This window comes from Syngnathoides biaculeatus, chromosome 15 (genome assembly GCF_019802595.1).
Source record: "Syngnathoides biaculeatus isolate LvHL_M chromosome 15, ASM1980259v1, whole genome shotgun sequence".
Lineage (NCBI taxonomy): Eukaryota > Metazoa > Chordata > Actinopteri > Syngnathiformes > Syngnathidae > Syngnathoides > Syngnathoides biaculeatus.
This window is the reverse complement of record NC_084654.1, coordinates 8,375,902-8,398,979: the sequence shown is the minus strand read 5'-3', so window position 1 is coordinate 8,398,979 and position 23,078 is coordinate 8,375,902. Positions and strand designations below refer to the sequence as shown.

The following is a 23,078-nucleotide window of genomic DNA, read 5'->3' as shown; positions in this document are numbered from 1 at the left end:
ACAAGGCATTCAACATTTTCAAGAGGTAAATCAGTATATACAGTTTATATGGTATAATAAAATTTCCACATCTACATTTCTACATTGAGACTATCCATAACTCCATTAACACACAATCACATTGTGTGTCAGTCAAATCTACCAAGCAAAGAACAGACCAAATCAAAGCACAACAGAGATAAACCTCAACACTTTAATTCGCTAATACTGTATCATACCAGCGGAAGTCACATAAATCTTCATCTTCATCATTTTGTTAAATAAATACATAATGCCTCTTTCAGTGTAAATCAGAAGTATGTGTGGTACGTTTTGTCAATTGTTGCAAACCCTGTGGGCACCTTTTATTTAACTTCTGCTTTACATGACAGTTGATGATGATGTTTGATTTTCAATGAGGGGAAGTTGCTATAAAAAGCCTTTCGTCCTGGAGACTGTTCATACTTTAGAGAGGGATGCTCATGTAAAGCTACATTACAGTGCTCCACAATAATGTTCTTCTTAAGTGTAGCTGTGAGCATAATGGCTGCACTCAGTTCAGAGGAACATAGATTGCTAAATGCATACCTGCCGGGAGACATCGTTATTGGAGGCCTTTTTCCAATTCACCTACAAACTAACAGAACCACAATACCTGGACCTGTCTCCTGCACCCAGTAAGTGCAACCTCCTGGCAATGTGGCACCTGCTTGAGTGCACACACTTGTGATTTCTTTCTTGGTGTTCTGACATATTGCAGCTACAGCTACCAAATGTTTCTACAATCTCAAGTGATGATATATGCGATTAGAGAAGTCAACCAACGCACACCGAAGCCTCTCCCTAACATCACATTGGGCTACAGCATCTACGACACATGTGGCGACGTTACCTTAGCCATCAAGGCCGCTCTCTGGCTCATGAGCAACTCGTTAGACCCGCAAAGATGTTTACTTCAACCAAATAATACCCAGCTTGTGCAGCGTAAAGTGATGGCAGTGATTGGTGAGAGATTCTCTGAGGTCTCAATCGCAGTCTCGCGGGTTGTTGCTCTGTCATCACTTGCCCAGGTTGGTCTTCATTTTATTTGACACTATCATGCTCAAGAGTTTGGGCAGTTAGCCTTTTATAAGTCAAGGAACCATGTTTTGTAAAATAGTCTACTGTTGTTGTGACTTTCGGCTTGTCTATCTAGTGTCACTACATTGAGTCACACGCGTGATTAGGTTTTCTCACTGAATACAAATACAACTGTTTACATCCGAGTATTCGCCGATATCAGTTACCAATATCTGATAATGCCAGCAATTTTTATGAAAATGTTTCATTTTAACAAGATATTGCTCAAAAACACATTTTATTGAGCATGGCATAACTTTCACTCATGTAATTAACACATTTTATAAACACAATTTATATTTTCGTGATTTAAGATGATTAAAAGGCCATGCATTGAGGTGCAAGGAGAGTTCATTTTTTAGTCCCAAATACTTTTGTTGTTTTTATAACATTAATGTTTTTCACTATCATCATCATGAACAATAATCAGCATTAGTTTTGTTAAGGAACCCCATTGTGGTTAAGAAATCACAACCATGTTTTAATTTGATTTGATGATGTTGGTTATGATCATTAATCCAATGATTCCATAACAATGTGCTGGGGTACATCAGTGTGCTGTGAGCGCTCTTCAGGTGTGCCGTGGGAAGTTATCCAATTTTGTGTAACTGCTGTTTCCAAGAAATAATGTAACTTTATTCATCTATTTATGCCAGTAAGGCACAATGACAGACAGAACAAAAAAATCGTTTTCTATTAGATGGCAGGAATTACATATAGTAATTAATCAATCCATTTTTGGTGACATTTACTTTTGTTGGTGTGCCGTAGGATTTTTTTTTTTTTTTTTTGTAAAATACGTGCCTTGGCTCTATAAAGGTTGGAAATCACTGCATTAATCCATCCATCATCCATCCATCCATTTCCTTCTGCCTATCCGAGGTCAGTCACTTTAGCAGGGAAGCCCAGATGTCGCTCTCCACAGGCACTTAATTCCTCCAGCTCTTCCAAGGGGAACCCAAGACGTTCCCAATGATCATGTCCTGGGGCATCTCCTCCCGGTGAGTCATGTCTGGAACCTCTCACCAGGGAGGCATACATGAGACATCTTGAATAGATGCCTGAGCCACCTCATCTGGCTATGCTCAATGCAGAGGAGCAGCGGCTCTACTATGAGCTCGTCTCGGATAATCGACAAAATCATTTCGGCTACTTGTATCTGAGATCTCATTCTTTTTGTTCATGACCCACAAGTCGTGACCATAGGTGATGGTAGGAATGCAGATCGACCGATAAATAGAGAGCTTCGCCTTTCAGCTTAGCTCCCTCTTCACCAAAACAGACTGATAGAAAGTTCTCATCACTGCACAAATCTGATCATCAATCTCAGGTTCCATTCTTCTCTCATCTTCAAACTGGAGAGTGCACGCCACCCTTTTCAGACTAAGAACCATGGTCTCAGATTTAGAGATGTGATTCTCATCTCAGCTGGTTCACACTTAGTTGCGTACCACTCCAGTGAGAGTTGAAGATCACGGCTTGATGAAGCCAACAGAACCACATCATCTGCAAAAAGTAGAGATGCAATATGGAGGGCACTAAACTGGACCACCTCTACACCTTGGCTGCGCTTAGAAATTCTGTCCATAAGAGTTATGAACAGAATCGATGAAGAAGGGCAGACTTGGGGGAGTCCAACCCTCAATGGAAACAAATGCGACTTAATGCATGCCATGCTCTGACAGCAGTTGTACAGCGACCGAACAGCCTGTATAAAGGGTTTCAGTACCCCATACTCCCAAAGCACGCCCCACAAGACTCCCTGAGGGACACGGTCGAACATCTTCTCCAGGTCCATAAAACACATGTAGACTGGATTATCACAAAAACATGAAGTTGACACACATGATTTTCTTTAGCTCGTCACATAACATAAGGCAGTGGCTGGATTAAGTTTAAATTGGACGCTCGAGCATTAAAGTGACGTATGTCAATTTTGACTCATTTTTAATTTACCCAATACGGTCCCTTTGCATGATCGAAAACTATCCCTGTTACAGTACAATAGTGACTAACAAATCACATTCTTGCATGATACAGATTAGCTATGCATCAACCAGCGGGCTGCTCAGTAGGAAGTTAAAGTTCCCCACATTTCTGCGAACAATACCAAGTGACGAACACCAGACAAAGGCCATTGCTGAGCTGGTGAAGAAGTTCAACTGGAAAACAGTGGGCATCATAGGAAGTGACGATGAGTATGGGAAGGACGGCAGTGACCGCCTTTCACAAAATTTCAGAATGATGAAGGACGTCTGCATAGAATTCATTGACATCCTGCCCGGTTACTTCTCCCAAAACAACTCCAAAACTCACAAGAGGCTTGTGGGCGTCGTGAGCAACGTCAATAAATCCACTGCTGAGGCCATCATAATGTTCACCAAGGGCTCCAATGTTGATATCATATTGGAGGCTGCGATTAAATACAAACTGAACAAAACTTGGATTGCAAGTGATTCCTGGTCCACATCAACAACACTAGCTACTTTGCCTGGTATTGAGATGGCTGGTCAGGTGTTTGGATTCAACTCCAAGAGGAACGCAGTGCCCGGATTTAAAGATTATGTTCTGTCCATGTTCAACGGAACAAGAAACTCCATCCTCAACCATCACCTAACTCATTATCCATTTTGTTCCAATTGGTCAGGAGAAGACACGGGTGACGATTGCATATTAACAAATAGCATACAGGTGACTGGCCAATGCGTGGACTTAAAATGTCTGGCCAATCATATGGATGAGAATGAAACGTATAACATCTACTTAGCTGTACAAGTCATCGTCGAGGGAATCAGACGCTTGCTGGAATGTGACCATCAAAAGTGTGAACGCCGTGCTGACTTCACAGCCCTGGAGGTAAGACCTTTTTTTTCTAAAGGGCATATTTTCCAGCAACTCACAAGACTTCTTTCACAAATCCATCTTGGAAAAGGCTTGGTGAGGCTTATCTGGTCATAAAGGAAGCTAATTATGGTGATGAACTGCTAGTCGACGTGACAAATTAGAATCTGTACTCAAATGTGTTTCCAGGATGAATAAAGATAAAAAATAAATCTAATACAATATGATCTTCTGCCTGATTTACAATGAACATAAAAGGTCTACAATAAACATCTGTTAAAATGCCAAGTTTATGGTTGTGATGCAAAAATAGAACCAACAAAACCTTTTTCCAACTTTTATGTGTACTATAACGTGGAAATTTTCATTTAAAAAGAAACAAAATTCAGTCTTGTAGGAGATAAAGAATACAATTTTAATCTTAATAATGATGATGCTTTTAACTGGTGATGTGGAAGTGTACAAAACTCCCCTGTCACATTCAAATGCACGATAACTACCAGTAGTTTCCAAAAACTTGCCATGGATATGGATGTAAATTGGAGTACATCATGTGCTAGCCAAAAAGCTTTTAAAACTCTATTTGGGAACTGAAAAAGTCTTGCCAGGTGGCAATTTTACAACGCTATGCCAATGTCAATGATGTCCTTACAAAACGTTCAGAGCCTAAGCTGTCACATGGTGATATGCCATCTTTCCAAACAACACCTGAAAGAAAATAGAAGTTTAAAAAAGTGTCAAGTGATTTTTGGCAGACCCTTTACGTCGAAAAAAATGCATAAAATGGAAAGCTGGTCAAGAGTTACGGTCAAGAGTAAAACATTTGACGTAAATCAAACAGCAGATGGGCGGCACGGTTGTCAGCTGGAAAGCGTTGGCCTCACAGTTCTGAGGTCCCGGGTTCAATCCCGCACCCACCTCTGTGGTGCCTGCATGGGTTTCCTCCAGGCACTCCAGTTTCCTCCCACATCCCAAAAACATTACATTAAAACATTAATTGGACACTCGACTTTGCCTCTAGGTGTGATTGTGAGTGCGACTGATGTCTGTCTCCATGTGCCCTGCAATTGGCTGCCAACCAGTTCAGGGTGTACCCTGTGTTCTGCACGTTGACAGCTGGGATAGGCTCCAGCACTCCCACGACACTCGTGAGGATAAGGGGCTAAGAAAATGGATGGATGGATAAACAGCAATTGGGAAAAGATGTAGTATAAAATATTGCATAAGTATAAGGTCAAAGACAGTATCAGTGCTTTTCACTTTGAATTTGAGTTGTCATTTCAAAATGTTAAACAACCTCCGAATATAGGAAAAGTGCAATGAATTACCATTTTCATTCGAGTTGGAACGGCACTTTCTTCTCAGACGTCAACCACAAATTCATTCTTCAAAACCACCACTATTGAAAACATTTCTAAATAGAGACTTTTAAAATAATCATCCTACATAACAGGTAAGACCTTGACGTGTCCATTCATCAACTGCAGCTTTGTTCACATTTGTCTCTCTAGCTTCTCACAGAAATAAAGAAGGTCAACCTCACGCTGGGCCAGACACATTTTTATTTTGATAGCTACGGCGACCCCTGTTTAGGATATGACGTTTTATATTGGGACACGGCGGCAAAGACGCAACACGAACACATCAAAATCATTGGAGAATACTGGCCAAATGGCACTATAGCAGTCCCTCGTGACATGGTGCTAAAAATGCAGAGCGTGAAGGTAAGCATAGCAATTTTTATCTTTATCATGACCCATAATCATGAATGCATGTCCTGCTTTCTGATTCACTTGGCTTCTTAAACAGTTGACGGCTTACAATTGCTCAAAGACATGCAAACCTGGACAAGAGTTAAAAAAGCAGAATGTACACTTGCATTGCTGCAATGATTGTGTTCCATGTGCTGAAGGAGAATATTCTAGGGGACAAGGTAAGAATTTGACTAATATAGTATAGATGATGTTTGATTTGCTATAATCATGTCCAATAGTGTTTTTGGGTGTTATCTTTTATGTACAATATGTACACACTCAATATATCTTAATTTATATACAAGAAAATAAGTATTGGAACACCCTGCTATATTGCAAGTTCTCCCACTTCGAGATCATGGAGGGGTCTGAAATTTTCATCGTAGGTGCATATCCACTGTGAGAAAGATAATGTAAAAAGAAAAATCTAGAAATCACAATGTATGATTTTTTTAACGATTTATTTGTGGGATACAGTTGCAAATAAGTATTTGAACACCTGTCCATCAGCTAGAATTCTGACCCTCAACGACCTGTTAGTCCGCCTTTAAAAGTCCACCTTCACTCCAAGTATTATCCTGAATCTGATGCACCTGTGTGAGGTCATTAGCTGCATAAAGACACCTGTCCACCCCATGCAATCAGTAAGACTCAAACTTGTAACATGGCCAAGACCAAAGAGCTGTCCAAAGACACCAGAGACAAAATTGTACAACTCAACACGGGTGGGAAGGGCTACGGAGAAATTGCCAAGCAGCTTGGTGAAAAGGTCCACTGTTGGAGCAATCATTAGAAAATGGAAGACGTTAAACATGACTGTCAATCTCAATTGGAGTGGAGCCCCATGCAAGATATCAGCTCGTGGAGTCTCAATGATCCTTAGAAATGTGAGGAATCAGGCCAGGACTACACGACAGGACTTGGTCAATGACCTGAAAAGAACTGGGACCACCGTTTCCAAGGTGACTGTTGGTAATACAATAAGACATCATGGTTTGAAATCTTGCATGGCACGGAAGGTTCCCCTGCTTAAACTAGCACATGTCAAGGCCCGTCTTAAGTTTGCCAATGACCATTTGAATGATACAGAGGAGCCATGGGAGAATGTTTTGTAGTCAGATGAGACCAAAATGGAACTTTTTGGTCATAATTCCTCTAATCGTGTTTGGGGGAAGACGAATGATGAGTTCCATCCCAAGAACACCATCCCTACTGTGAAGCATGGGGGTGGTACCATCATGCTTCGGGGGTGTTTTTCTGCATATGAGACAGGATGACTGCACTGTATTAAGGAGAGGATGACCACAGCCATGTATAGTGAGATTTTGGGGAACAACTTCTTCCCTAAGTCTGAGCATTGAAGATGGAGCGTGGCTGGGTCTTTCAACATGACAATTACCCGAAGCACACAGCCAGGAAAACCAAGGAGTAGCTCCATAAGAAGCATATCAAGGTTCTGGCTTGGCCTAGCCAGTCTCCAGACCTAAACTCAATGGAAAATCTTTGGAAGGAGCTGAAACTCCATGTTTCTCAGCGACAGCCCAGAAACCTGTCTGATCTAGAGAAGATCTGTGTGAAGGAGTGGGCCAAAATCCCTCCTGCAGTGTGTGCAAACCTGGTGAACAACTACAGGAAACGTTTGACCTCTGTAATTGCAAACAAAGGCTTCTGTACCAAATATTAACATTGGTTTTCTCAGGTGTTCAAATACTTATTTGTAGCTGTATCACACAAATAAATCGTTAAAAAAATCATACATTGTGATGTCTGGGTTTTTCTTTTTAGATTATCTCTCTCACAGTGGACATGCACGTACGATGAAAAGTTCAGACCCCTTCATGATTTCTAAGTAGGGAGAATTTTCAATATACCAGGGTGTTGAAATACTTATTTTCTTCACTGTATGTGGCGCAGCTATTTATGAATTTAAGATTTAGTGTTTGCATAGCATAAACCAATGATTTTTCCCCTAGTTTGAGTGAACCATCCAAAAGCCTTTTAAATGTTGAAACAGCATAATGGTACTTGCTGATAATGAACAGATTTTCTCCTTCAGGTGCACCGTGTAAACGCTGCAGAGACAATGAGTATTCGTCTCCACATATGAATGAATGTTTGGAGAAAAAAATGGACTTCCTGGGCTGGTCCGATCCCTTCATCATCATGTTGAGTTTTTTGGAGGCCTTAGGAATTGTTCTAACAATTGTGTTTGCAGCCTTGTTTACGATCCATCGTGGCACTCCCATTGTGAAGGCCGTGGGAGGCTACTTGTGCTTTTTGGAGCTCTTTTCTTTGCTGATATGCTTCTGCCTCACATTTACCTTCCCGGGGAAGCCAAGCGCTGCCTCCTGCTTGATCGGCATGCCGCTCTTTGGAATTGCCTTTTCTCTCTGCCTGTCCTGTATTCTAGCAAACCTGCTGCAAATTTTAGTGGGTTTTATGTTCGACGTGAAGACAAAGTCATGGCTAAGCAAGGTCAACAAGCCGGTGGCTGTCGTGGCTGTGGTATCTGGGATCCAGCTGGCTGTGTGTGTGCCATGGCTCTGCCTTTACCCTCCATCAGCAACATGGAAGAGTTTACAGAAGACCATCCTGCTGCACTGTCATAAAGGCGCCAATGAATTCTTCATTGCCATGCTGGCCTACAATGCACTCTTAGCCCTCATTTGTTTCCTATTTGCATACAAAGGGAAGCAGTTGCCAGATTTGTATAAAAATGCAAGCTTAATCACTGTTAGTATGCTGCTTTATCTGATCGTTTGGATCCTTTTCATTCCCATCTACATCAATTTGTTTGGGGCATACAAACAAGCTATTGAGAGCGCTGCCATCCTCATTTCAGGCTACAGCATCCTTTGCTGTCACTTGGCACCCAAGTGTTACATTATGGTGTTCAAGAAGGAAATTAATGATGAGAAAGCCATTGTTGAGTATATTAGAAAACATTATGAGGGGAAAGGGATCCCTGTGGTTAGTTAATCCTTATTTCACTTGTCTAAATATGCTGTATTTGTATTCTCATATACTGTAAGTAAAAGCATTTCTCTTTGCATTTAGCCATGCTTCCATTTTTTGTCCCACTTATCCTAACTAGGGACGCGGGGCTGCTGGAGCATATCCTAGCCATCTTGGGCTGGGAGGCAGGGTACACACTAAACTGGTCGCCAGCCAATTAATTAATTACAAGGCCTCATCCCTTGATATCAACAAAGAAGCTTTTGCTCTTTATTTGAAGATAAAATAAACAGTTGCGATCTAGGTTTAAAATCCATCTGCATTATCAGTGGTGTGTGTGAATTTCTATTTCAATTAAGCTTATCTGGGAGTGTACAAACACAGTGTTAGTTTACATTTAATCATGATTACCCTTAAATGTGGGATGTAAATGTAAAAAAAAATATATATACAAAAAGTACAACAGGGTGTATCTTAGTCTCTTGGGAGAGCAACCTTATCTGCACACATGGTAGCGCTATTGTGCAAAATGGCCCATTGGGTTGAGTTAGCACATCCCAAGTACTCAAAAATAAGTCAGGTCTGCACCACTTTATTAAAAAAAAAAACAAAAAAAAAAAATACAAAACTTTGCAAATGTTTCCATAGGAAAGCATTATGAAATTGCAATCCCATCTCTGACAGCCAAAGGCTATCTTCTTACCATCGCAATAAACGCAAACATTTTATGCTTTCTCCAGGCTACAATCATGAAATTAAATGAGACACCCAGCCTTTCCTTGAGTCAATGTGGGTAAATAGGAATTAGGATTAGTTTTTAAAATAGTGCCAAATTGAGCTAACATGACCTACACTACAAAGGAATGAAAAGAAGCAGATTCAGCAAGGGGTTTGATGGAAACATGCATACATTGTCATCCCCCTGCTAAGAATGTTAATGCATGCAATGACATCATTTATAGTAGGAGAATACAGCATTCATTAGCTACATGGTAAAATATTAATACAAATTTCTATTACGTGGACATAGTGGAAACAGTAGCCCTTCTTGAATAAAATCATCCAGCCAACAATGTCATGGAAAATTGTAAGCTTCCAACAGAACAGAAATGTGTGCAACAATATGCCCCACCGCTCCTCCAAATAACTGGCCAAGATGTCACTTCTCCCAAACAAAAAAAGCTGCTCCTGTTATGATTGGCAAATGATCCAAGAATTGTGATTCATGTTGCCTTTATACCACGCGGGCCTGACAGGGCTTCGCGGGCATCTGCAAGTTGCTCTCTCTTCCACAACAGGCTGGAAAATCGAGCAGGCAGGGCTCCACGAGAGATGGCAGGCCCTGGGAGCGGATCTGCTGCACATGTTGCCTTGAACCAAAGCAGTCATCACAGAAAGTAAGAATCTACTGTACACAGCACATTATGCATTCAAATCTGCAACATAACACCTCTGACATGTACTCACCAGGCCGGCCGAGAAATGACGTAGTGAATGTCAGGCTTCTGGAACCCATTAAATGTGGAAGAGGCGGCCACAGTGTAGGCCCCCATGTTCTCAAAGAGCAGCCAATCGCCCACATGCATGTCTGGCAGGTTGCACTGCTCCACTATACGATCAAGGCCGTCGCATGTTGGGCCCCAGATACTGCAGGGATACATGGCCTCATCTGGCTTGGGCTTCTGTAACGTGTATCGCAGATAAAGTGCAACACTTTCTTCTTCTTGACAGTAGTCAAGCTTGTTTTAAAACTTACCTTGTGCAAGATTGGCAGACAATGAGCGTGGTCATACAGAATACAGTTGAAGGATCCATACACTCCATCATTGACATAGTACATGAGGCTCCTGTCACTGATGCAATCATCCTCCTCTGTCATGAAGATCCAATTCTTCAATTTCACAACCGAGTTGTCTCAAATAGCATTGAATTTCTAGAGGGAAAAAAATGCCCTTACCATCAGAAGCAGACTCATCATCCACGATGACCTTCTTTGCAATAATATTAACAACGAGGGTGAAAGCAGAGGCCACATAAAAGCGACCAGGTTCAGCAATGATCCTCACACCACATTCAGGAGGGAAATATTTATCCAGGGCTGGGTTGATTACTGCAGTGATCTACATAGATGCAAATTGTTACTGGGTAAATAAGACAAAATTAAGGTAACAGGAGATATGAAAAAAAAAAAAAAAAAAAAAAAAAGTACCTCCTCAAATTTGAGCTCTGCATCTTCTGAACCAGGGAAACCTCCTCCGATGTCCAAAAGGTTCATGCAGAAACCCAAATCATCCTAAAAAGAGGTACATTTTGACTTAAAATAAACAAAAAATTTAAAATACTCCATTGAGGACAACTCAACAAAAGCCACAAACACTTTTCAAAAGCTAATTATGAAGTGCTCAACACCATTGGAGAGTTAGTCACTCAATATATTTGTAGCACTGCACTACATCTGAGAGGTCCTTCTCACATGCCCCCCATCCCCCAAAAAAGGAGGAGGGATGATGTGACCGGTGCAAAGTAATTGTACGTCAACTTTAACTATGAACACACTTTGGGTCTCATTACTTTGTTCAGGTGTACCTTGAGAGAATGTTGCAGTCTTCACTCACCCCTATATCAAAGACACAGCGGGCATCAGTTATCGCCTGCTTGTAGGCCTCCGGGTCAGTGCAGCCACTGCCAACATGGAAGCTAACGCCAATCACATCCAGCCCCAATTCCTTGGCCCTCTCCAGAAGCCCCCGACAAGCTTTAAGTTGGGCCCCAAACTTGATGCTCAGGCGACAAACTGCCTTGGAGTCATCTGTGGCAATCCGCAGCACCAGTCTGGAAATCAAAACCAGCTCAGATAGGACAGGTACAACACATGCCACAAAGTCTTTTAGTGAGAGACTGTTGAGGAAAAGCCTTACTTGGCATTGTTATGATACCGAGCCACTTTCATCAGCTCCATTTCGCTGTCAAAAGTCATCATCTGGACCCCATGAGCAGAAGCATACTTGATCTGAGAGACCTGCTTGCAGGGGTTGGCATAGATGATTCTGCTCGGATCCACTCCCAGAGACTGAATGAGCTGGATTTCAGTCTATGGGGGGGGAATAAATGCAGATAACCATTAGCTTTCATTTGTGCTACTAAATACACACCAAATGTTGAAGTGTTGTCAATAATCACCTTGCTTGCACAGTCAAAACCAGTACCCAGTGAGGCCAGTGTCATCACAACAGCCCGACTGTCATTGCACTTGACAGCATAAAAAGGAGACACACGGGGAAGGGCCCTTGCCCAGCGCAGGTGCTTCTTCAAGACATCTCCCAAGTCACACACATAGAAGGCATCCCTGTCATCCTGCAAGATACATGACAAATAATCATCATACAATGGAAGCACAGGAAAAGTCTGCAGATTGTCTCCTTAATAAATCCAGCTCTAGATCTTACTGTCACAGATGACTCATTGATCTTCTGCTCAACAATATCTTTGGCAGAAAACCCTTCCTCCAGGAACGAGAAATCGAACTCGGCTGAATTCATGGCCATAGGATGCCCTTCAATTCGTCAATCAGAAACTGGAAGAGTTCTGCAGCAGAGAGTCAATGCTGAGTACTGTTTTTATGAAGAAAAAAAAAAAAAAGAAAACTGTAGATACATGATAAAGTCAAGAGCCAGTGTGACACTTACTTGTATATAAAAAGATTGAATTGAGTTGAAGATTGAAAACTTCCACAGTTTCAGGAGATCCAAGGCGGCTCTCCAGTGAAGTTAAACCCTTTTAGATAAGCTTCAAGGCCACGGCCCGTTGAGCAAACAGAGTGTATTCTCCTGGAGTGCTGATTCTGATAAGAGAAGTGAAAGTAGTCAAATAATTGTAACAATTTCATTAAGGTACTGAACAACTTTAGTCTTTAACATCAGTTCAGTTTCTAATCAAATCTGGGCATACACGTGCCACGTGCACGCGCACAAGAGTACTTTTTTTTTTTTTTTAAGTTTGTGCTCTTCACCCGTGTATGATTATATATAGCCAAGAGGCCGGCCGAGGGCAATTTCGTCCAATTGCCAAGAAGATACGCCCTCATGTCGGAAGAACGACATCAAAACCAACCAATGACAGTTGAGACGGAACAATGACGTAAAACTCAGTATGCCGGTTCCGTTTTCCAACAGCCATGAGGCTACTGTCGACGGAACACGAGTGTAGATAGGAGGCGAAATTTTCTCATTCACAAAGCGCGGTGTAGGAAAATCTATGAGAACCTCACCACCACGTCATTCTGGAGACGTTCATAGCAGGTTATTGCCAGACTGCTAACTGGATTGTGCGTCCACCGGACGACTAACTAACTAGCAACTAACTGCCAGCTGCCGGGAACGCTGTTGTTTAAAGTTTACATTGAGTCTTCTATTCGAGGTAAATTACATAGTTTATTTTTAAATTTGCCATTAAAAAAAATTACAAGCGTTAAGGTCATTTAGTCTGACGAGTTAAAGCTAGCCAACATTTCTGTACGAAACCTGGCCCGAAAAATGAAACACACAAAAAGTGGATGTCTTACCTTAAAAAGCATTTACAAAGCGTTTGTCCATGTGACTCATACGCTGGGGTGTGAAAAGCAGTTTCTTGAGACAATGGAGTTGCAGTGGGCGTCTCTTCTCCTCCGCGTTGACATTCAAGTGGGAGAGGCCACTGTCCCGGGCCGAATTTATAGAGAGCAGGTTGCTACGGCAACCAAGCCAGCTCAAACCGGCCTCCCATCCACGTAAGAACCGGTTTGGGCTTGTCCTCCATCAACGTGGTGGAAGAAGAGGACGAGTGAAAAACTCTTTTCAACACTCATTTTCACGCTTTTAACGCTTCTTTTTAAGATGTACTTACATTGCAGTGGACCATTATTCTGACAAATTATCGTGGTAATACTCATTTTGTTGTGTGGGCATTATCATTTTTGGCTGTACAGGAAAATGCCTATCAGTGGTTATAACATTGGGTACACCAGAATAATGTCAATAGATCCAAATAATGCAGGAGCTGTATCAAGCTGTGGATTAACTCTGCATGAAGTCATCTAATATGTGTATTAGCCTGGTTGTAATTTGAGGTAATGGAGAACTGCATGGGTTTCAAAAATATCTTGCCATAGTGACCCATTACTATTCTAACCAAGACTACACACGGTTACTTGTTGTAAAGGTGTTATTTTTAAATGCGTATGCATTCCTTCTCATGAGATACGGCTGCAAGGATAGCATAAGCCTTTGATTTCATTTGAAGAGGAATTTGACGAGTTGCTTTCCCATATACTCAATCTCATCTGATCATGTAATCTCTTTGAATCCTTTCACCACAGTTAGACTGAAATATTTGCAAAACTCAGTGCTAATGATCTCGTATCCTGTTGTGAGTGCAATTAAGGTTAAATGCAGGCCCAATGCGCAAAATGACTTGCAGACTTCAACCAGCTGCTGGCTCTGATTCACAGCAGAGTGTCAAGCGCTTGTGCTCATTTACTGTCAAGGTTCTTGACCCGCCTGATGAGATTAAGGGAGATCACACAATGACTTAGATAGCAAGCTGTCCACAGTACGCACCTGGCACATGTCAATGTAGTTTGTGGTCCATAACTGTGTTATTTCACCAAGCAGTATTACAAGGGTCCTATCACCAACAGGGTTATTATTATTATGGTACATATTTTTACTGGATTAAAAAGAAAAAATCTAAATTCAGAGTCCCCTCTTCAATTGTATGTTGAATGCTCTATTTCAAGTCCAATGTGGTGGTAAGCAAAATTCTAATAAAACTCACTGTCGAAAAATTGTTATCTGTGGACATTTAAAAGTGAAGCATTTCCTTAGTAGTTGGACTCCCTCAGACTTGGCGCAATCTTGAGTTCAAGGATATTACATCTAAAATTTTTCTGCTTTCTAGCATCAACCACAATCAAGATGAACAAAACCTTTCTATTTCATTTAAGTCACAATGTCTCCGGAAAAAAATAACACATGCACATCAGTATTGTCATAGTCACTTGTCATATTTAAACATTTTTGAGTTCTTTGTGGGACTTGGTGGATGACTGGTTCACACATAGGCCGCACAGGTCTGGGACAGGGGATTGAATCCCGGACCCGCCTGTGTGGAGTTTCCATGTGCCAGGATAGGTTTTCTCCGGGTATTCCAGTTTTTTACCCCCCATTCTTATAAACTAGCGTTTTGGTTTGATTGAAAATTATAAATTGCCTGTGCTGCAGATGGGAATATGAGCGTGGATTGTCATTTGTTTATACCGTGTGCCCTACGATTGGCTGGTGACCAGTTCAAGGTGTGCCCTGCCTCCCGCCTGACGATACCCGGGATTGGCTCCAGCACGCGTGTGACCCTAGTGAGGATAAGCATTATGAAAAATGGATGGATGCATGGATGGTTTCTTTGTGCACTGTTGCTCACTGTGAACCGCACCTCCCAAAGCCTGCCAGGCAGGAAGTGGGCCCGCACATCAGCACTAATTCATTTGTTTTGATGTTTTCATCCAAATCACAAGATGATAGCAATCCAAAAAATTAGTAAGGCTAGGATGAAGTATTTCCTCTTGCCCTTCTCTCAGCCAGCTCCTCTTGCAAAGCCCTGGGTGGAGTTTGTGTTATTGCTACTAAGGAGTACTGTGACTTGACCTCGGTTTCACAAGGCTGCACAAAAGACAAGGACGAAGATTGTTGTGGGACACCCACAAGAAATAGATCAGTGTGTACAAATGTCAGTGCCAGGAATATTGCTGAATCAGGACATTTGTGTACACAAATGTTTTCAAATCCCTTCGTATCCTTATCGGGACTACGATTATTGTTTTTGTTTGTTTTATAGGTTATAGTTTGTCCATTGAGTCCTACCTCCGTTTGTTTCACAAAGTTATACTTATTGATCATGATGGACTAAATAACTGTAAAGTGCTGATACGGTGCTAACTGAGGAATCAGTGGTGATTTTTCAATATGGGACATGCTTTAAATTCCTAAAATATGTGCACTGATCCAAGCAAACTTAACTTACAGCTATATTGAACAACAGATTTCCACAAGTTTGATGTGACAATGTATTGTCTACAAAGGGGTGAATGTAAGAAAATTGCACACAGAAACAATAAATATTCAAACACTCGCTTTTTATGTGAGGCACAATCTGGATTTTATAATCATGTCACAATTAAAAGTGACATTAAAAGTATATAACAATAACTGCTTTTAAACTGTCACTTTGCCACACGATTACGGTCCATAGCATATAAAGCTAGTGGTTTCTTTATCCTGTTAAATCGGTCAAGGGTCAGAGTTTAAAAGTCACGGGCTTTTAGCAGGTAAACCCCCAGGAAATCCCGACCTCGACGTACTTAAGCATTTGGTTGGCTCAGGCTCCTACTTACAAAATAAACTATTGAGTGCTTGTCTGTCTGGCGTTGAACCCAAACTAGCAGATACCTTTTATTTATTTCTTTACTCATTTCAATGTGATCCATTTATCATTGAATGATATGGTTAATGTGCATGCAGAGCCTTAAGCAGCATGTTGAGCACTCTGACAAGATTATCAACTAAAAATGATCTGGGTACCGCAGACTTCACCAAGATAGCCACACTTTCAAAATAACCTCAGGAAACTATAGTTCAATGTTCTGTTTGGCACATTTAAAATCTGCAAAAAATAACAATGACAAGGTCATTTATTTCCACTAATAGTATGTGGCCTAGCTCACAATCAGGCTGCTGTTTAATAATGACACTTGTTATTGAGATATGACAAGTTATATTCTGACTTATGCAGTAATAACTTAGTTGTTATATTTTTCATTGTCCTCGAGTTACCTCATAGGAGCTTGGGGGGAAAAACAACTATTTTTAACAACTCTCGGATGTGCCTGAACCATTCAAATCATATGTAAATACCAGGAGGTGTTTGTACTGACAAGTCAACAGTATTTAATCAGCATAGTGTAGCATTGAAAATTCATGCAGACTCATCATTCTTTTCTTTTCAAGGCTGTTTTCCCCTGAATTAGTATGTTTGGCAAATGCGCTGACAAAAAAAGAAAAAAAAATTGATCACATTTTCACAGAGACATTTTTTTTTTTAGCCATTCTGGTCCACGCTCTGAAAAACGGGTGAACTGATGATATCAGCAGATCTTACTCTTTGCTCTGAACTACAGAGGCTGGAGAATATACCAGTAGTTGGGGGAAAAATATTAAATTACAAATGTGCACCCACTGATAATTACAAACTTGACCTGCATGGGAATTTGACTGGATCGGTGTTCTAAGATACCGTAATGGAGGTTTAAGTGACCATTAGATAGATGGTAATGCTGTATATCATGTTTGCTGGGTTCCTCGTCTGATAAACCCGCAGGCATATTTTCATAAAATACCATCACCTTTTTATTAGAAATATGCAGAGGCCTCATAAAGGTCAAAATAGTGTTCGAATAAAGAAAAGATCATGTACAGCAATGTCCTTTTCAGACAGGAACTGTCTGATGCTCAGAACATTATGAGCGTGAACTAGCCATGAGCTGCCACAACTTTCATCTGTTCTTGCATATTGAACAAAGTAAATGCCATGGGATCTCTTGGTAGATGTGATGGTCTGGCCCACCCTGAAAGGGAAAACTTGTAATTGGCAATGGAAAATGTTTTCTGACACCTTTCACACTTACGCCTGATTTAGATCCACAACAGCATGGGACAGACAACTCAAGTGATACAAATTACTACTCACACCAACAAGTAACTAAATAGAAGAGCAAATTAATAAATATGACATGAAGCCACTGGACAAGGTAGATAAGGGTCGGGAAAAAAGACTCATCACTGATTGGTTTGTGCAGCCCAACCTTTTAAATGGCATACTAATTTGAATGTCGAGATTTAGTCCTGAGCATATCTATCCACGGGCACCTCATATGTACAGTGAAGAAAATAAGTATTTGAACACCCTGCTATACTGCAAGTTCTCCCACTTAGAAATCGTGGAGGGGTCTGAAATTTTCATCGTAGGTGCATATCCACTGCGAGAGAGATAATCTAAAAAGAAAAATCCAGAAATCACAATGTATGATTTTTTTAGAGATTTATTTGTGTGACACAGGTACAAATAAGTATTTGAACACCTGAGAAAACCAATGTTAATATTTGGTACAGTAGCCTTTGTTTGCAATTAGGTCAAATGTCCTGTAGTTGTTCACCAGGTTTGCACGCGCTGCAAGAGGGATTTTGGCCCACTCCTCCACACAGACAGGTTTCTGGGCTGTCGCTGAGAAACACGGAGTTTCAGCTACCTCCAAAGATTTTCTATTGGGTTTAGGTCTGGAGACTGGCTAGGCCATGCCAGAACTTGATATGCTTCTTACGAAGCCACTCCTTGGTTTTCCTGGCTGTGTACTTCGGGTCATTGTCATGTTGAAAGACCCAGCCACGACCCATCTTCAATGCTCTGACTGAGGGAAAGAGATTGTTCCCCAAAATCTCACAATACATGGCCGCGGTCATCCTCTCCTTAAATCAGTGCAGTCGTCCTGTCCAAAATGCAGAAAAACACCCACAAAGCATGATGCTACCACCCCCATGCTTCACAGGGTTAGTGGGATGGTGTTCTTGGGATGGAACTCATCATTCGCCTTCCTCCAAACACGGTTAGTGGAATAATGACCAAAAAGTTCCATTTTGGTGTCATCTGACCACAAAACTTTCTCCCATGACTCCTCTGTATCATCCAAATGGTCATTAGCAAACTAAAGATGAGCGCGGTTTAAGCAGGGGAACCTTCTGTGCCGTGCACGATTTCAAACCATGACGTCTTAGTGTATTACCAACAGTCACTTTGGAAACAGTGATCCCGACTCTTTTCTGGTCATTGACCAAGTCCTGTCGTGTAGTCCTGAGCTGATTCCTCACCATTCTAAGGATCAATGAGATTCCACGAGGTGATATCTTGCATGGGGCTCCACTCCCATTGAGATTGACCATCCTGTTTAGCTTCTTCCATTTTCTAATGATTGCTGCTCCAACAGTGGACCTTTTTTCACCAAGCTACTTGGTTTCTCCGTTTTCCTTTCCAGCCGTGTGGAGTTGTACAATTTTGTCTCTGGTGTCTTTGGACAGGTCTTCGGTCTTGGCCTTACAAGTTTGAGTCTTACTGATTGTGTGGGGTGGACAGGTGTCTTTATGCAGCTAACGACCTCACACAGGTGGATCTTATTCAGGATAATACCTGGAGTGGAGCTGGACTTTTAAAGGCGGACTAACAGGTCTTTGAGGTTCAGAATCCTAGCTGATAGACAGGTGTTCAAATACTTATTTGCAGCTGTATCACACAAATAAATCATTGAAAAAATCATGCATTGTGATTTCTGGATTTTTCATTTTACATTATCTCTCTCACAGTGGACATGCACCTACGATGAAAAGTTCAGACCCCTCCATGATTTCTAAGTAGGAGATATTGCAATACAGCAGGGTGTTCAAATACTCATTTTCTTCACTTTATGTGTAACGGGCGCAAGCTAGGCGGTGCGGATGTGCCTGAAGAAACCTCACTCCCCAATACTTAAAAGAGGTTCCTTGCTTGCTGTGTTAGCGCCCCAAGTACTCGTCTCCCATAAATGATAGAGTGGAAGCGTGAGTTTGAATCCCGGCAAAGGGACGTGGTAGGTACGTAACATTGTGTCATGAAATCAGATTGCTTGCATATGTGCCGTGCTGAAATATCAGTGATGGTTGGTAATGCTGATTATAAAAAAACACACCAAAATGTGGAACAACTTCCTGGTCAACTCGTCGCTCTTGTCCAATCGGTGATGAGTCATATCCCCGACAATGGCTACCGATACTGCTTTCGGCAGCTTAATGTATTGTGTGTGTTTTTTTTGTTTTTGTTTTATTTTTTCATTTGCCATTGTTTTACTTACAGTTGTGTTTTTTTTTCCATTTACCATTGTGTTTAGTTACTCGTGTTTTTTTAATTCCCTGTTTACTTATTTTTTTCTACAGTGTGTGTGTATTTAAGCCCTGTCGGAATTTGTTTTGCGGTGCTTAAAGCCTTGTCTATATTAACAAAATTTGTTTCCAAACATTCAAAAATGTTACATTTGGTGGTGACTTGTGACTAAAGGTAGTTAATGGTCTCCAAACATTTGTTTTCCAAGATCGGAAAACAGAATTTTCTTTTTTTGGAGAGGGGGTGGGGGGGTTGGGTGTCATCTTTTGAATAATGAACATGTCTAAACAACTCGAAAAAGGTTTGTTGTTGTCTGAACAAACATTTTTTTTAAACGTTTGCAAACAAGTTTGCTACCGTAGACAACGCTTTAAGAAGTTGTGTTGTGGCCTTTACCCAATTCAACAACAAAAGACAACCCACTTATTTTCTCCGTGTAACTGATTCAGTGATGTGTTTCCATGTATCACACATCACTCCAAAAGTCCATTTATTGGTGCATTCTTTGCGCCAGTGCTACTTGACCCACTTCCTGCAGTCTGTTGTCATGGTGATGCATTGTGGAGGGAAAACAAGCCCAATTTTCAGAATATTTTTTTTCTTTATGTTGATTTATTCTTAACTGGGACGAATCTCATTTTCTCCACTTCTTGCACGACGGACCTCGCTCGGTTGAATATTGCAGACCTTGCAATGAGACTGAAGTTGATTGGCAATGAAGAGATGAAAGCAGGTGCTTTTGCAACAAACTATAATATTTATACATAACATAATATGGGAATCATAATGCTTAAAGTTTGGTGGTAGAACGACACGAGTCTGGGGGACATACACAGCGGCTCTACCCCCTTAACACTTTTGAAATAGTCAATGCCAGTCAAGAAGGGGATTCAAACTAACCCTTCCATTGAAGACAGGGCGGGGGGAGAAAACACAAGCGGTCCCATTTTCAAGAACTGCAGTTGTTGGTGTGGGGGACAAGAAAAAAAAACACTCACATTTCTCTCCTCCCCTTCTTTCACTGCTGACGCAAATAGGTGCTTAACTGCAACAAAGGACACCGGCTCTAGTTGGCAAAGAGAATCGGCAAGAATATTTTCACACATCTAGTTTTTTAGGAGCATGGAGTGCAAACATATATTTTTTAAACAAAAATATTTAGTAATAATTCTTGTCATTTACAGTCCAGCAGAGAACAATAAAAAGAACATTTATTCAAAGCAAACACTCAAATGCACCTTTAATCCCATCTGAAACTACAAGGTGATATGCCTGAGTCCTTGTATCTCATGTATTTACAGCAGCTGAAATAAATTTAACATCACTGTTTTCCTCACTCAATATATTTTCAAAGTGCTATTGACATGAAAATTTCACTACTGTTTTGAGGAACCCAAGTAATCCTGATATACAAATAAAGTAGAACAAATGGGGTCAGAAATAGAGTTTTGCGAAATGACACTGGGAATAAGTATTGAACATGCCAACCGGTACTTGTTTAACACTTTGTAAAAAAGCCTTTGTTTGAAACGACAGCTTCAGGACGCCTCCCGTATGAAGAAACTACAGTAGTTGCATGTATGGCTCTGCTGTGACTGTACAAGCAGTGTTGAAATCTCAAAGGTTCTGCGGGCTTCTTTCATGGACCGTGAGTTTCAGTTCTTTCTATAGGTTTTCGAGAGGATTCAGGTCAGGCAATTAACTGGGCCATTTTAGCAGTTTTATTTCTTTTTTTCTTTGAAACAATTGACTTTCCTTGGGAGTATGGTTGGGATCATTATCCCGGTGAAATGTCCATCCTCATTTCATTTTCCTCACCCTCATAAATAGCAGATTATTTTGAATGTCACAGTACATTTGTCCAGTTATCCTTCCCTCAATAATGTTAAGTTACCAGTACCATTACCTGAAAAGCAGCCCCACACCTCATTCCCACCTCTGAACACTGTTGGTATGGTGTCTTTAGGGTGATGTGCAGTGCCATTTCTCCTCCAAATTTCATGTGCATTATGGCATCCAAAGAGTACAATTTTGCTCTCATCAGACTAGAGTATATTCACCCAGTATTTAATGGGCTTGTCCAAATGTTGTTCAGCAAACTTAAAACGAGCTTTGACATGCTTGGGGTCTTGTTTAATGAGTATGCATTTAGGCCATGTGCATTACCCACAGTTTTCCTTGTGACAACAGTACCTACTAATTGCAGGTCTTTTTGAAGTCCTCCACGGGTGGTCCTCGGCGCTTAGACAACCCTTTTCACTCTTCTGTCACCTAATCACGGCAAATTCATGGTGAAATGATTTCACTTTCCACTTGCGTATTATGACCTTCAGTGTGCTCGCTAGAAAGTTCAGAAGCTTAGATATGTGACTGTACCAATGTCATTGTTATCTTTTGCAACAATTAGTTTGCACTGGTCTTAAAACAGATCTGTGGTCTTACCAATCATGAAATGTGTGTCGACTCGGACCTTGGCAATGAAACATTTTGCTAGGTCATCAATTAGAGCTGAAACAGCTAATAATTATTTGCAGACTTGGAGTGATGAGGGAACAATTTGAAAACAAATATCCAGACAAATGCCAGCTGATTACAACTGGACTCATCTACAACTCCGTGGCTTTGTTTCTGCAGTCACAATTGAGACAGTGAGAGGTGTGTCCAACTTTCAATAGGCCAGTACAATGAATATTGGCAAACAGAAAGCAATCATAGAAGATATTCAGATTTGTTCTGGCTTTCCTCTGAACTTTGTAACCATGGGCATACTATTCTATATTCGATTTTGTTTTATGTTTTTTTTACTTTTCAAAGCTTCCAACTTCAATCTTTGTGTTTTTATTGACATGGGTACAGATTTCCTTTGTTCCATCCATCCGTTTTCTTTGCTGCTTATTCTCACTAGGGTCACAGGGAGTGCTGGAGCCTATCCAAGCTGTCAACATGCATGATGCGGGGTACAACCTGAACTGGTTGCCAGCCAATCGCAGGACACGTAGAGAGAAACAGCCGCACTCACACTCACACCTCGGGGCAATTTAGAGTCTCCAATGAATGTTGCATGTTTTTGGGATGTGGGAGGAAACCGGAGTCCCCGGAAGAAACCCATGCAAGCACGGGGAGAACACGCAAACTGCACACAGGCACGTCCGGGATTGAACCCGGGACCTCAGAACTGTGAGGCCAACGCTTTACCAGCTGAAGCACCGTGCCGCCTCCTTTGTTCCTCTTTGTTCAAATACCTGACATAATGGAACAGTTTTGGATTCTACCCCAAAATTAGTTAAAAACAGCTGTCAGAGCCATGAACAAAAATTGTGTTCTCCAGTGAGATTTTATGCGTTGTCTTGGCTTCCCATTCCTTTTTGCCTCTTACTTTCTTTGCGCTCAATACTTTTTCACATTACATATAATTTAATTTCTCATCTCATTTGTTCT

The 23,078-nt window shown here is 41.2% G+C and overlaps 2 protein-coding genes across 3 annotated transcripts; one reads left to right on the top strand and one right to left on the bottom strand.

The window, feature by feature from the left end:
- The first annotated feature begins 522 nt into the window (after window positions 1–522).
- Window positions 523–9,121, top strand: LOC133513492 (G-protein coupled receptor family C group 6 member A-like). Its single transcript, XM_061844348.1, has 6 exons — window positions 523–656; window positions 740–1,049; window positions 3,139–3,954; window positions 5,451–5,663; window positions 5,749–5,872; window positions 7,750–9,121. The coding sequence occupies exons 1-6, from the start codon at window positions 523–525 to the stop codon at window positions 8,670–8,672; spliced, it is 2,520 nt and encodes an 839-aa protein (XP_061700332.1). The 3' UTR covers window positions 8,673–9,121.
- Window positions 9,122–9,303: 182 nt separating this feature from the next.
- Window positions 9,304–13,347, bottom strand: odc1 (ornithine decarboxylase 1). Of its 2 annotated transcripts, none has more exons than XM_061844528.1 (11): window positions 13,210–13,347; window positions 12,335–12,489; window positions 12,095–12,259; window positions 11,829–12,002; window positions 11,567–11,739; window positions 11,264–11,480; window positions 10,858–10,941; window positions 10,606–10,768; window positions 10,405–10,520; window positions 10,116–10,330; window positions 9,304–10,018 (listed from the first exon to the last, which is right to left on the bottom strand). In XM_061844528.1, the coding sequence occupies exons 3-11, from the start codon at window positions 12,191–12,193 to the stop codon at window positions 9,883–9,885; spliced, it is 1,377 nt and encodes a 458-aa protein (XP_061700512.1). In that variant the 5' UTR covers window positions 12,194–12,259; window positions 12,335–12,489; window positions 13,210–13,347; the 3' UTR covers window positions 9,304–9,882. The 2 variants fall into 2 exon arrangements, with proteins under 2 accessions (XP_061700512.1, XP_061700511.1); XM_061844527.1 differs by having other exon boundaries at window positions 12,095–12,233.
- Window positions 13,348–23,078: the final 9,731 nt, after the last annotated feature.

Coding starts and splice junctions, on each gene's coding strand:
- LOC133513492 (XM_061844348.1), top strand. CDS start 523: ATGGCTGCACTCAGTTCAGAGGAACATAGATTGCTAAATGCATACCTG. Junction 657..739: donor GGACCTGTCTCCTGCACCCA/GTAAGTGCAACC, acceptor GACATATTGCAG/CTACAGCTACCAAATGTTTC. Junction 5,664..5,748: donor TAAAAATGCAGAGCGTGAAG/GTAAGCATAGCA, acceptor CTTCTTAAACAG/TTGACGGCTTACAATTGCTC.
- odc1 (XM_061844528.1), bottom strand. CDS start 12,193: ATGGCCATGAATTCAGCCGAGTTCGATTTCTCGTTCCTGGAGGAAGGG. Junction 10,769..10,857: donor CAGAGCTCAAATTTGAGGAG/GTACTTTTTTTT, acceptor GCATCTATGTAG/ATCACTGCAGTAATCAACCC. Junction 10,331..10,404: donor GTCTGCCAATCTTGCACAAG/GTAAGTTTTAAA, acceptor TACACGTTACAG/AAGCCCAAGCCAGATGAGGC.